Source organism: Culex quinquefasciatus, chromosome 2, assembly GCF_015732765.1.
Source record: "Culex quinquefasciatus strain JHB chromosome 2, VPISU_Cqui_1.0_pri_paternal, whole genome shotgun sequence".
NCBI lineage: Eukaryota > Metazoa > Arthropoda > Insecta > Diptera > Culicidae > Culex > Culex quinquefasciatus.
The window spans coordinates 45,503,465-45,517,290 of record NC_051862.1 but is presented as its reverse complement, the minus strand read 5'-3'; the positions used below and the strand labels follow the sequence as shown (position 1 = coordinate 45,517,290).

General features: G+C 36.9%; 1 protein-coding gene across 1 annotated transcript; it reads right to left on the bottom strand.

Annotated features, from left to right (window-relative positions):
- Positions 1-1,177: 1,177 nt before the first annotated feature.
- On the bottom strand, positions 1,178-2,379 carry LOC6038734 (low choriolytic enzyme). Its single transcript, XM_001848420.2, has 2 exons — positions 2,059-2,379; positions 1,178-1,999 (listed from the first exon to the last, which is right to left on the bottom strand). The coding sequence occupies exons 1-2, from the start codon at positions 2,351-2,353 to the stop codon at positions 1,269-1,271; spliced, it is 1,026 nt and encodes a 341-aa protein (XP_001848472.2). The 5' UTR covers positions 2,354-2,379; the 3' UTR covers positions 1,178-1,268.
- Between the last annotated feature and the right edge of the window lie 11,447 nt (positions 2,380-13,826).

Sequence of the window (13,826 nt, the reverse complement as noted above, 5' to 3'; positions counted from 1 at the left end):
TTCTTCGAGGCCTGGCACAAGTGCCGAGCGCACGGACTCCGGCTGGCCTCGGTCCATTCGGCGCTGGATGACGTCAAACTGATGGTGGCCCTTGCTCAGGAGGACATCAACCAGCGGGGACCGTGGTGGATCGCCGGAACGGATCTCGGCAAGCCGGGAAGCTTCGTGTGGATCACCGGTAACAAGCGGATTGACGGGCGGGTCGGTTATACGAACTTTGCCGCGGGACAACCGGAAAACTTGAGTGGAACTGGGCACTGCCTGGTGGCGGGAGGTGCAGGTGGAACACAGTGGAACAATGTGGACTGTGAAAGCAAAAGCAGGTACATATGTGAGTTGGACAAGTGTGATTGCTGATAATTATGATGAAATTTGTATGTTTAAATAAATTGATTAAAGGAAATTATTATTAGATATTTTCTCATTTTATGCGTAATTTAAACTTCAATATTGACTCAGAATAGGTTGAATTCAAAAAGCTTGAACACTTCTGTTTCCTCCAGAATTGAACCAAATATGATAACCGTCGTTAAGACTATACGTCCAAGGACCATCAGCCGCGGACGACCCAGGACCATGTTAACGGTAGTTTCGTTTTGGAGATTGAGTTTTATTATTATTAAACCTGGGATGACTGTTGTCGTCGTCGTTGCCGCCATCGTTCATCAATTCACGTGACTTCAATCGACGGGAGGGGGTTGGAGTGACCGAATAGGTGGCCATTACTGTCGTACTTCTCCTTTCGTGAGCATGAGGCAGTGCCTTCATTACGTTACCGGCATTAGACGCCTGACGCGGGACGGTTGCATACGAAATTACCTCGGGAGGTTCTCTAAACGTCTCGAATCCGTCGCTCCTGGAAAGAAGTGGTGCGAGGACAATTGTGAGCACCTGGTGCATTGCACGGGGAAAATAAGGGGGAAGGAAGATTCTTACCCATACCGGAGGAAGAACACAAAGTCACAGGTAGTTATTACAACGTGTACCAAAATGAGTGGTTTGTGGCAAATTGTTGATCCCCCTTCCCTTCCAGGTTCAAGTTTGCCTTCGACGTCGTCGTCAATTATGGACGGAGGTTTTAAATGAAAGGTAACTGAGCAATGACGACGATGGAGTTGGGAAGTCGAAATTACGGTGAGTGCACTTGCAGTGGGGTATTAAAACACTAAAAATTAAATTCGTTTAGATGACGTGGTCTTGTACATGATGCACATTTTTTTAAATTTGATTAGTTGTCGTATTAACAAAAATGTAATAAATCGAAGATCTTATCCCCTCAACCTTGCCCACAACTCTTGTTCCATTTTTTCCTTGGCACTCTTGTTCATCTTGCGGAACGTCGGCTTACGCTGCCAGGGCTTTTTCGTCGAGGTGGTCACTTTGGGCCTCGGCGTCGTCGTGATCTCCCTAACCAGTGGTTCCGCCGGTATCCACCTATCAGGCACCGGAAGAGCTTCCTTCGGCGGTGGTGTCCCACAGTACATGATGTTCAGCAGCAGTGCGTCGTACTTGGTCAGGGTATCACCCTGGCCAAAGGTACTGTTCCAGGGCACTTTGGCCACCATCGTTTCCAACTTGCCGGGTTTAACGGAGAATGAGTACCGCGAGTAGTGCATGATGCTTCCGATGTCGTACGGGACGCTAAAGTTGCTGGCCTCGGACGGTTCCACCAGCTGGAAGTTGTAGTAGATTGACGGATCCGGAATCATGTGGTCGTAGATGACGTCGATGTACTGATCCCGATCAAGCCTGGTGTGCTCGTGGAAGAATCCCAGGGCGTGCATCAACTCGTGGATTGGTGTGGTGAGTGCCGTGGCACATCCGGCTTGCAGGTTCACGACGGTTTTCCCATGACCACGTCCCACGTCAGCCCAGCATCCGTAGTCACTGTTGCCGATCGCGGCGTAAGAAACCTCGTTGGTGCGCTCCTTAAACCTGATGCAGGTGTAACGCTCGAACTCTCGCATTGCTCGCTGAATGAAGTGACGTTCGGTTTTATCTGCAAACAATAACTCAATCCCAAATTACGATCAAATCACCAAAAAACCACCAACTCACTAAAATTCCCAACCATCTTGTACACCATAGTGGCGTTTGGCCACCGGAAGAAGCTGGTCGTGTCTCCCACCAACCCGTTCCTCAGCTTTGGCATCGGAAGTCGCATGTCACTCTCCACCAGATTGCCGAGCTCCCACGGTTGAATGCCCGTTGAGCGGTCCAATCTTCGTATCAACTGGTCAACACCGGGATCGATCGTTCGGTACAGAGCGGTTCCATAGCGGGCCAAACTAGTCGGAGGAAACTTGGCCCGGCAAAGCTGCAAGAACAGTGCCAACACTATCGACACGTACATCTCGGAGGTGTGAACTGGAGAATGGTTCAGCGTCGATTGACGGCATACTGGTGATCCGCAGATGTTTCTCAAGGCCAAGTTTGGGAACAATTGGGCTATTGTGCTTTTCGAGGAAGTTACAACGCCATTTTGAACAGCTGAAATTTGTATTAAAAGCTCAATTGTTTTAAACAGTTGAAAACAACAATATTTATTTTGATCTCAATCGAACGGGCTTCAGTGACTCCCCATCACATTTCCAAACTGTCACAAATTCTGCATTGCATCAATACCATAAAAATAAAGAAGAAATGTTATCACTTCACATCGATAACTATTTTAACGACATCCTGTGCCGAACTCCACACTGAAGAAGAACTCTGTGAAAACTTGCCGCACACGGCGGGAAAAACTCACTTCTTTTTTCACACTTGCCATTTTCTTCCAGTCTTCAGTCTTCAGTGCAGTGCAGGTCTGGATTTAATGGCTTCCTCATTTGGCTCAGTTTTAGTCCGCGCGTTCGACTGAATGGATATATCGCCGGGGTTTTTCCTACTCTCAATTGCTCGATGGTGGCGGCGCACAGGGAAAAGTCATAAAATATGAAATAAATTCTGCGCTTTATGATCGATCGCTTTTCCTCCACATAACGCTCAACGGCTCTTTGTCTCCGGAGTTTGGAGTGAGGAAGGAAAAAAAACTAGAACTGGGTCACCATTACGACTCCGGGAGGAACATATCTTACGATCCGATGATGAGTTTACTATCACCGGCTGAGAAATACTGCATCACTGCAATCGCGAAGGGTGAGATAAAGTTGCACCCACCAGAGAGAGGAAGTTATTATTGATGGAGGAATTGCTATGTGCGAGCAAAATGCTTCCGCTCGACGTGCTGGAATAACTTTGTCTTTCGGAAGAATTGCTTCATGTTGTTTTATTGTGAGCCTTTTTGCAAGTTTTTTCAACGTTCATTGCACTGCTAAATGTGAAAATCAAAGTGAGTGACAAAAACAAAAACAAAAACAAAAACAAAAACAAAAACAAAAACAAAAACAAAAACAAAAACAAAAACAAAAACAAAAACAAAAACAAAAACAAAAACAAAAACAAAAACAAAAACAAAAACAAAAACAAAAACAAAAACAAAAACAAAAACAAAAACAAAAACAAAAACAAAAACAAAAACAAAAACAAAAACAAAAACAAAAACAAAAACAAAAACAAAAACAAAAACAAAAACAAAAACAAAAACAAAAACAAAAACAAAAACAAAAACAAAAACAAAAACAAAAACAAAAACAAAAACAAAAACAAAAACAAAAACAAAAACAAAAACAAAAACAAAAACAAAAACAAAAACAAAAACAAAAACAAAAACAAAAACAAAAACAAAAACAAAAACAAAAACAAAAACAAAAACAAAAACAAAAACAAAAACAAAAACAAAAACAAAAACAAAAACAAAAACAAAAACAAAAACAAAAACAAAAACAAAAACAAAAACAAAAACAAAAACAAAAACAAAAACAAAAACAAAAACAAAAACAAAAACAAAAACAAAAACAAAAACAAAAACAAAAACAAAAACAAAAACAAAAACAAAACAAACAAAACAAAAACAAAAACAAAAACAAAAACAAAAACAAAAACAAAAACAAAAACAAAAACAAAAACAAAAACAAAAACAAAAACAAAAACAAAAACAAAAACAAAAACAAAAACAAAAACAAAAACAAAAACAAAAACAAAAACAAAAACAAAAACAAAAACAAAAACAAAAACAAAAACAAAAACAAAAACAAAAACAAAAACAAAAACAAAAACAAAAACAAAAACAAAAACAAAAACAAAAACAAAAACAAAAACAAAAACAAAAACAAAAACAAAAACAAAAACAAAAACAAAAACAAAAACAAAAACAAAAACAAAAACAAAAACAAAAACAAAAACAAAAACAAAAACAAAAACAAAAACAAAAACAAAAACAAAAACAAAAACAAAAACAAAAACAAAAACAAAAACAAAAACAAAAACAAAAAAACAAAAACAAAAACAAACAAAAACAAAAACAAAAACAAAAACAAAAACAAAAACAAAAACAAAAACAAAACAAAAACAAAAACAAAAACAAAAACAAAAACAAAAACAAAAACAAAAACAAAAACAAAAACAAAAACAAAAACAAAAACAAAAACAAAAACAAAAACAAAAACAAAAACAAAAACAAAAACAAAAACAAAAACAAAAACAAAAACAAAAACAAAAACAAAAACAAAAACAAAAACAAAAACAAAAACAAAAACAAAAACAAAAACAAAAACAAAAACAAAAACAAAAACAAAAACAAAAACAAAAACAAAAACAAAAACAAAAACAAAAACAAAAACAAAAACAAAACAAAAACAAAAAAAAACAAAAACAAAAACAAAAACAAAAACAAAAACAAAAACAAAAACAAAAACAAAAACAAAAACAAAAACAAAACAAAAACAAAAACAAAAACAAAAACAAAAACAAAAACAAAAACAAAAACAAAAACAAAAACAAAAACAAAAACAAAAACAAAAACAAAAACAAAAACAAAAACAAAAACAAAAACAAAAACAAAAACAAAAACAAAAACAAAAACAAAAACAAAAACAAAAACAAAAACAAAAACAAAAACAAAAACAAAAACAAAAACAAAAACAAAAACAAAAACAAAAACAAAAACAAAAACAAAAACAAAAACAAAAACAAAAACAAAAACAAAAACAAAAACAAAAACAAAAACAAAAACAAAAACAAAAACAAAAACAAAAACAAAAACAAAAACAAAAACAAAAACAAAAACAAAAACAAAAACAAAAACAAAAACAAAAACAAAAACAAAAACAAAAACAAAAACAAAAACAAAAACAAAAACAAAAACAAAAACAAGTTACTTATTTCATAACTAGAGTTTTTTTTAAACGGTTGGACTTTTTCCAAACCAAACCAAATTTCCAGTTTTTTTCTTTTCGGGTGTTTTTGAAACCGCCTTGAGTCAGAGGTATTAAAAACACCCAAAAGGGAAAAAATGAAATTTTGGTTTATTGGACCTTTAAAAAAAAACTCCAGATATGATTTTTTTATTCTTTATTGTTCTCTTTTTTTGTAATATTTTTGTTATTTTGAAATTATTTTTTTTAGCTAAGTTTCTCATTATTCCACCTAACTAAAACAACGTGTCCAACAGCAAGAATAGACCTGTTCTTTCTGCGTCAAACTTGTTGCGAAACTAATTTTGTCGAGTGAGCCCAGGTCCACTTGTTGTAGTAACAACTGCCTTGAACTAACGCATCATCATCACATCCAGTAGCGCACCTCTGCTCGTCCAACGATGAACTAGGCGCAAATGCCACAAAGCAATTCGATTATTTAGCCATCAACACACCAACGGTCAATGCAGTGGAGTTGCACTCTGGTTGATGTAGTTTTAAGTTTCAGTTGTGTGTTTTACTCAAATTTGATGTAACATTTTATTTTTTTAATATTTCTTGTTTCATTCAGAGTTTGAACGATTTTTTGTATTTTATATGTTTTCACCTATTACAACTTTTCACAGTGCTCTCCCAGCAGAATCCGACAACAAAGGTCGTGCGTTGGAGCAGGCACGTTCTGCAACAGTAGCTGCAACAGCAGCCATCAACAGAATTACGACGGGCGGCGTCCGCGTCGTCGACGTTACAGGAGCAGATTATGATGATATAATTGGAACCCGGGCCCGGAGTCCGGCCACCTTCGAGGCCCAATTTACGGCCATAGGTGGCACCGCTCGCTCGCACGGGATAAATTGAAAATTAGTCTATCGTCAGTAGAATTTCAATTAAGATTAATTTAGTTTTGGCGTTTGGCACCGCCAAGTGTGGCGGCGGCGTTAAGGTGAAGTGATGCATTTGAAGCAGCAGCAGGGTCGTAAATTTTGATTAAAATTACGATTGAATCACGCACGCTGAACATGGCGGGCTAGGGCTGGGAAAACTTAATTGAAAAATGGTGCGGGGTGGGTCGCTTTTGTACTCTACGGCTAATCGATGTCACTGGAACAACAAAACAGGGTTTGTTGGTGGAGGGCATTGAAAAGTGTGTTACTTTTTGTGATGAAGATTAAATTCAGTTTTAAATATCACCACACCACAATTTTAAACAAATTAATATGATTTTGAAATGTTCTGGAATTATGAAAATTACCATTTAATCGGTGTAAACTAACTAAATAGTACTGACTAATATTTAATTTAGATCTGAAAGTTGCAGAGTCAACGCCAAGTGCACGTGCAAGGGAACGACGCTTCAGTACAACATACACAGTTCCAGGGTTGCCAACTTTTCCCGCTCCCATGTGATTAAAATTTGTGTAATTTTAATTATTGTTGCCCACGATGGCAGCATTCCTCGTGTGTCCACGTGGTTGGCTTGCAGCAACAAACACGCGTGCTTTCGATATTTAATTGTGTTTGCCACACTTTACAGCACACTTTCCTCGCAAATATTATGCAGCAATAATTAAATTATTTATAATTTAATATTCCGAATTGTTGCTCTCGCACTATCGTGGCTGGGGCTGTTGTCGTTCCGATGATGTCACAAAACAATTATAAACGATTGCGTTTTCGACGATCGTTGGAAAAAGCGACTTACCAAACAACACTGCAGAGGAGTTTGGAGGGCGGGGCAGCAAACGTGGGCCACCCACCCGTGGACAGGAAAAGCTCTATCTTCATGGCGAGCAGGGTGTACTGAATGTAACATGTTAACATCGGCGTAAGTTTGCATTGGTAACCACCGCGTCACCTGTGAGTTTTGTCGGGGATATTTATTTTGGCAGTGTTGCCAGAAATTTTTGTTTGTTCTTCAAAAAAAATTCTGGCGTAATTTTTGAGCATAACAATTGCTGAAACGGTGATGCAAAAAAAATAAAATAATAACTGTTAGTTCGAAACCAGCTGGCATCACTGGCTCGTTGCAATAATGCTGCACGATACTTCCTGGGATGACACGACGACATTGGGTGACAACCGGCGTCGACGACAACGATCACCATAATGCATAAATGTTGTGGACTGCAACCATTATTATGTAAATAACATTTTCCAACAACCGGAGGCTGCTCTCTCGGGGGAGTTATAAAAATGTTCTACAACCTTTCTATGGTACTTCTGGATGGCCACGCCAGAGGTGTTTCATCTTTTTGCAGTGTGGTCGTGTTCTTTTAACCTAGAAGCTGGAACTATTCATGGGATTTGTGGAGTCGATTCTAATTTTCGTCAAATTTGTTTTCAATTATAAATTTGAATTTAACTTGAATTATGCTTGATTTTTTTTGAATTAGTTTTTTTATAATTTTGAAACTAGCTTTAATTTTTTTCCAGTGTTCGTGGTACAAATTCACACCCACGGCCAAGCACCCCTAAAACGTTCGCATAAAGTTGTTGGCCGTTGTAATACACAGTTTGCTGGTATTGTTATTGTCACATCAATGCGCTCTAATGTCACCGGCAGAGCAGCAACGAACTCAGCTTTTGCCCCATGCAAAATAGACAAAATGTGTAGAGAGAGAGAGGGCGGAGGAAGGCTGCAGTTTTTGACCTGTAATTCGTCTCCCAAAGTGCAATATATTTTCGTACGTAAACTTGTAATAACAGCCGCTCAAAAACGAGCCGTTGTGTATGTTACCCAGTTTCCCAAAAAACAAAGCTTCATCAGAGCGTAGTTGAAAGCCTCTCCCAGAAGAGATGGGATTAATTCAACTAATTTATTTTTTTTTTACTGATTTTGTTAGATAAAAGTGTGATTAATTTAAAATAGCTTTGCGCTAAATGAATTCTAAGAAAAAGTTATAAAAACATGAAAGTACTGCTTGATAATATATAAAAAACTGTCAACATAACCTCAATTTATATTCAAAACCGAGTGGAACTCAAATCATTCTCCCCTCAGAAAGGTAACCCCAACCTCCCAGTAAGCCGTTTAGCCAGCCATGTCCTCCACATGAATGCGACACATCATCGAGGAAAACATGGTTCAAAATGACGAAACTTGTTCTCGATCCTTGGTGAAAGTTTTGCCACCCACCACACACCATACTCCAACCTGCAACCATCAGCTCAGAGGTCAGAGCACTGAAAATTTGTCACACAAGTGAAAATTCCTCCTCCTCTCTCCTTTTTTACAGCGTCGCAGTTGTTGTGGGTGGAAATGGTGGGAGGGTGGTTTGCCAGGGCATCTGCATAATACGACAAGATCAGGTGTACGGTTTAATTATTTCATGTCAAAATTATTTCGATTTTGCAGAAACGAGTGTTTTCCATGAGGTGCCAGGTGAGAGTTTCTGCACAGTAAAAATAATTTGTTAAATGATATTGTGTAATTTAATTGCAGATTAACAAAATCGTTTGACACACATTTTCTTAATTCTTTTCAAACGTTTCATAACGGTTTTATATGAGTAACATTTCAGAACAAGGTTATGTGAGAGAAAGTTTATTTTCAATGTTCATGTTCATGTTTTGAGTTGGTAGAGTGAGATGTGTTTGTTACTTTTTGCCATAAGATGAATGCTGGGTGGTGAAATCGGTAGGTATGATAAGGAAGATGATTAAACCAGCACCCAAAACTGGCAGCGCTAGTCCGAGAGAATGATGGTCTCGAGTCGAGAGAATAGTGGTACCATTCACGGACGCAGAGAACACAGCTCGAGATGGGCGATAGAACTATTCTCTCGAGCAGGGATGCCAGATACACAGATTTGTCTGTGTTTCACAGACATTTGAGCTCGTGTCAGACATTTTTTGAGGTATACAGACTTTTTAAAAACTTCATTAAATTGTTATTTTGTTAAAATATCAATCGAAACTTATTTCGTTAGTCTTCAAATAAGCATAAGCATAGGTGCCCACCCGCAGTTGCTACTCCGTTATTGACCAGGACCTCCAGAAGTTACATCCACGAGCCGTGGAAGATGAGTGGGTGCTATCTTTCCTCGCTTCGCAACTTCTCAAAGGCCCCTATCATGCTGATCAATACCGGCGCCGGCCACGACCAGTGGTAAAGTCACGGGGAAGTGGATGGGAATGTTAGTCCGATACTTGAGTGATAGAGACCGCCCAATCGACTGCTTCTCCGACAAAGTATCACATGAGTTTTGAGGGGGTTAGTAGATGGGTATGAGGTCAGGATTCACGAGTGGCAGTGATGTGACCATGAGCATTTTGTTTATCGGTTGAAATTTTTAAATCTTAGGCAGCCGGCTGCGGAAAGATAAACTAGTGATGATTTAGAAAGTTTTTTTAATCGAACGCGTGCCAACCGAGCATTAGTGCTATGGGCTGGACTTATCAGTATATTTTTACTGTTTCTACAATTTAGATAACGCGAGCAAATTTCAAATCTCCTCGCAGCACGCAATACACGACAAAAGTGCGAAACAAAAGGCACACGCAAAAAAAAAATCACTTTTCACTCCGAATATTTTTTACGACCACGCGCTCCCTTTGTCAATTATGAACTCACTTATTTCGTTAGTCTTCAAATGCTTAAAAACACAATTTTTGATAGATTTCTATGACTGTAAATTGATTTATTTGAATTTTAGACAAAGACACAGACATACACAGACTTTTTCACAGACATTTTAAAAAATCATCTGGCATCCCTGCTCTCGAGGTTCATTTGCAAAAAAAGTTCATCCATCAAACAAAAAACCAAAAGTGTCGACAACGGGAATCGAACCAGAGACCTTTGACAAATTAATCAATGACTTAGCTGCCTCGGCCACCACAGCTCGGTGACCATGGAGAAGTCAGAAGTCGATGTATGACACTTGTTGGAGATTTATTGATTCAACTAACGAATGAACTCATTTGTTATGATGGTGTGAGTTGGTACCATTATTCTATCGATTTTGGCACAGAGCCCTCAATAAATTTTGAGAGAACGATTATCTCGACTCTGAATTTTGGGTGAGATAGAAAGAAAACTTCACATAAAATGTCTTAAATGTGTCCAGCAAATTTATTTACAGTTAAGTTTTGCAAAGATTTTATGAATCAATGAAGTTTTAATTCAAATGTTTTGCGCATTAAATTCAATTGAAGTGTCTTTCGATCTCAAATCCCCCTCCCCAAATACCCTTCAAACATTCTAAGTCCCGAATAAAAAAACAACGCAAAAACACACACACTCCCGCCAAACAAAACTCCATTATTTGTGTGACACGATCTGCATCACACCATCAACCCCCTCTTGGCATCACCACTCTTTGGTGGTTCAAGTCCAGCGAGGCTCATCGCAGCTAAGCATAGGTGGCGGCAAACTACAATAGCTCAAACATCCCTCACTCCGATTCATTCATAGCTCTTGCTGCATTGTCCCAGGCTAAACGACACGAAACGCACGACGGCGGAATCGAACCTTTAAAAAATGTCAACCCTCTATCCGAGGTGTGTAAGGCTGTGTGAGTGTGTGTTTTATAATAGAATAAAAAGGACTGGGGATCAAACACGTTTATTCAATGCGCGATTGGGGTTAGGGTGATTTTACATGAAAATATTCTACTTGTTTCTGAACATTGAAGAAATAAATTTAAACTATTTTATTGGAAATAAAAAAAATACAAATGTTTATAAACTACAGTTTGACTTATAAAACCGATTGTATGAAAGACATGAACCTTAAAAGTTTACTCAGATTTTTCCTTTCAAACAGATCAGTATTTTTTCTTCATGCTGCATATGACGTTGAACCTCTTAATTAAGCGAATATTTCTAGCTAGGAATCACGAGAGGGATTTCCCAGGAAATCGTTTTTTTTAAAAAGGTCCAATAAATCAAATTTTCAGTTTTTGCTTTTTGAGTGTTCTTTGATACCTCTGACTCAAGGCGGTTTCAAAAACACGAAACGAAGTTGACTTTATAGCTGTCGGCCACTAATGCTAGTACCAACCACTAGTGTCTTCCTTTTTATCTCTTTTTATTCGCCACCCTGGGCTCCTAAGTGTATGAAAGTATGGCACGGAGCGACGGCGCCGAATACCCATATTTACACAAAGAATTTTAAAGCGCCCGCCACGGGATTCGAACCGGCGACCTCTGGATTGTGAGTCCAGTGCACGGTGCGATTGATCCACACGGGCGGGACAAAAACACCCAAAAAGCTAAAACTGGAAATTTGTTTTATTGGACCTTTTTAAAAAAAAAAACTCCAGATAAGAAGTTCGATGTTCAATTTTCGATGTTCAAGCTCATATTGACCAATGCTTTTTTAATCTTCTTATTTGGAAAGTGTGAATTATAACTTGTCAAGAATTCCAATAATTATAATTTAAAGAAGCCAAAAAAATGTGGATCTCAAAATTAATTTCAAAGCAAACTTAGCAGTAACATTCTGGAAATGAAAAACCAAAGTTTGAATTTAAATATTTTTTCAAGTTAAATTTTCATATTTTCAATAGGGGAAAGTAATCCTCATAATCTTGTTGTTTTTTTCAAATTTAAGTAAGTTAATTTCGCTGTGTCGAGATAATTTCTTTTTTTGATATAAATAAGTCATTTTGTGTTTAGGATCAACCTCAATATTTTTCCAATGAATATTTACAGTTAAGAAGGAAAAAACAACTTTAAGTTGTCGTTTTGAGTCGTTTTGTTTGATATTGCAAAAATCTCGAGATAGGGAAATTATACATCAGTTAATTTATTTTTTCATTCACAAAATCTAAAATTGCACAAAAATCCAACAAGTTTTTGCAAATTTTGAAAAATCTGTTAGTGCAATTGAAGATTCGTAAACATTTGAATTAACAATTTTGAATCTCAAAAAGCTAAATCAACGCTCTTGTATTTGCAGATTCAGAAAAAAATTTAAAATTACAAAAAGTTCGTAAAATTAATGAGGCTAACTATATTAACGTTTCACTGAATTATTATGAATAAATTTAAGTTTAATTTATTGCAACGAAAAAAAGTATTACATTTCTTTTTTAATTATTGGCACTATTGGTATGGTTCAAAAAAATTCCCGGGTTACTGGAATTCTCGGGAAATTTCAAAATTCAACTCGAAAAACGTCATCTTTTTTCTAACTTTTATTTAGCATTATGTAATTTCTAGAATTTTTATCATTATTTCATTTGTAAGAAATCAGAAAAAAAATTAAATGTGCTCAATATCTTTCTTTGGACTTTTTCTAATTGCATGAAACTTTGACCATAATTTGTTTTTCAATACATGATTTTTGAAAGGTCTACAAATAGATAATTTACCTTATTTCATAAATCAGACCAAATTATAAATTCAAAAGCTTTGAAAAGTTCAGAAAATTTCACAAAGTTTCATTTATTTACCAATAGTTTTCGAGCTATCGTCGGTTAAAATAACAGGCTATCTTGGTGACACTTGGAAGAACTCATTTCCATTGATTTTTTTCAGGGGTTCTTTTCAAACAATGTTAACAACATATCTGTAAGCCCATACATCCAATTGAAATGTGGTCAAAGACTATCTAATCGGAAATTGGACGAGCTTTCCGGTAAAAATATTTACAAGACTGTAAAACCAAGTCTGCATATAGAAATTGCCGAAAACCACCAAAAAACCCGTTTTTTCACATTTTTATTTCTAAAACCGCTGTATCTTCACAAGGATTGGACTTAGGACGATGATCAATAGGGTGTAATATGGTTGTATGGAAAAAAATAAAGTTGTCCAAATTTAGTGAGCACAACCATTTTTCAGTTCCTTTGGGGGTCCTAAACAACTCCCCAAAGTTTGAGAACGATTGGTTTAGTCTTCACTTTGCGCAAAGCGATTCAATTTTCCATATAAATTTGTATGGGGAAAAAAATTTTTTTTTGAGTTTTGATATTTATAAAATCCACGTTTCACGCTGTACTAAAACCGGATTCATATTCGGATGCTCTGGAAGGTGCTCTACAACTTTCCCGAAGAGAGTTTGGTGCTAACTTGCTCCTATAAAAAGATACAGCGTTTTCAAAACTCGTCTAAAACGTGTTTTTTGCTCGAAAATCACGTTTTAGACGAGTTTTGAGGACGCTGTATCTACTTTCAGGGACAAACTAGCACCATACTCTCTTCGGGAAAGTTGTAGAGCACATTCCAGAGCATCCGAATATGAATCCGGTTTTAGTACAGCGTGAAACGTGGATTTTATAAATATCAAAACTCAAAAAAATGGGTTTCCCCATACAAATTTATATGGAAAATTGAATCGCTTTGCGCAAAGTGAAGACTAAACCAATCGTTCTCAAACTTTGGGGAGTTGTTTAGGACCCCCAAAGGAACTGAAAAGTTGCTGTGCTGGAAAAACGATTTTGATATTACACCATAATGGTCAATATGGAGACTTTTATGTAAAATTGTCTGGAGAATCGACTCCGGTGTTCGGGTTTTGAAAATTTAGGCTATTTTCTCAAAAATTTTGAACGAAAAAAAAATCGTGGGCTCACCTTCAAATTT

What these genes read in the sequence shown, in the direction of transcription:
- LOC6038734 (XM_001848420.2), bottom strand. Translation starts at nt 2,353, where the DNA reads ATGTACGTGTCGATAGTGTTGGCACTGTTCTTGCAGCTTTGCCGGGCC. An exon ending in CAAGATGGTTGGGAATTTTA is followed by an intron (nt 2,000 to 2,058) that starts GTGAGTTGGTGG and finishes TATTGTTTGCAG; the next exon opens with ATAAAACCGAACGTCACTTC.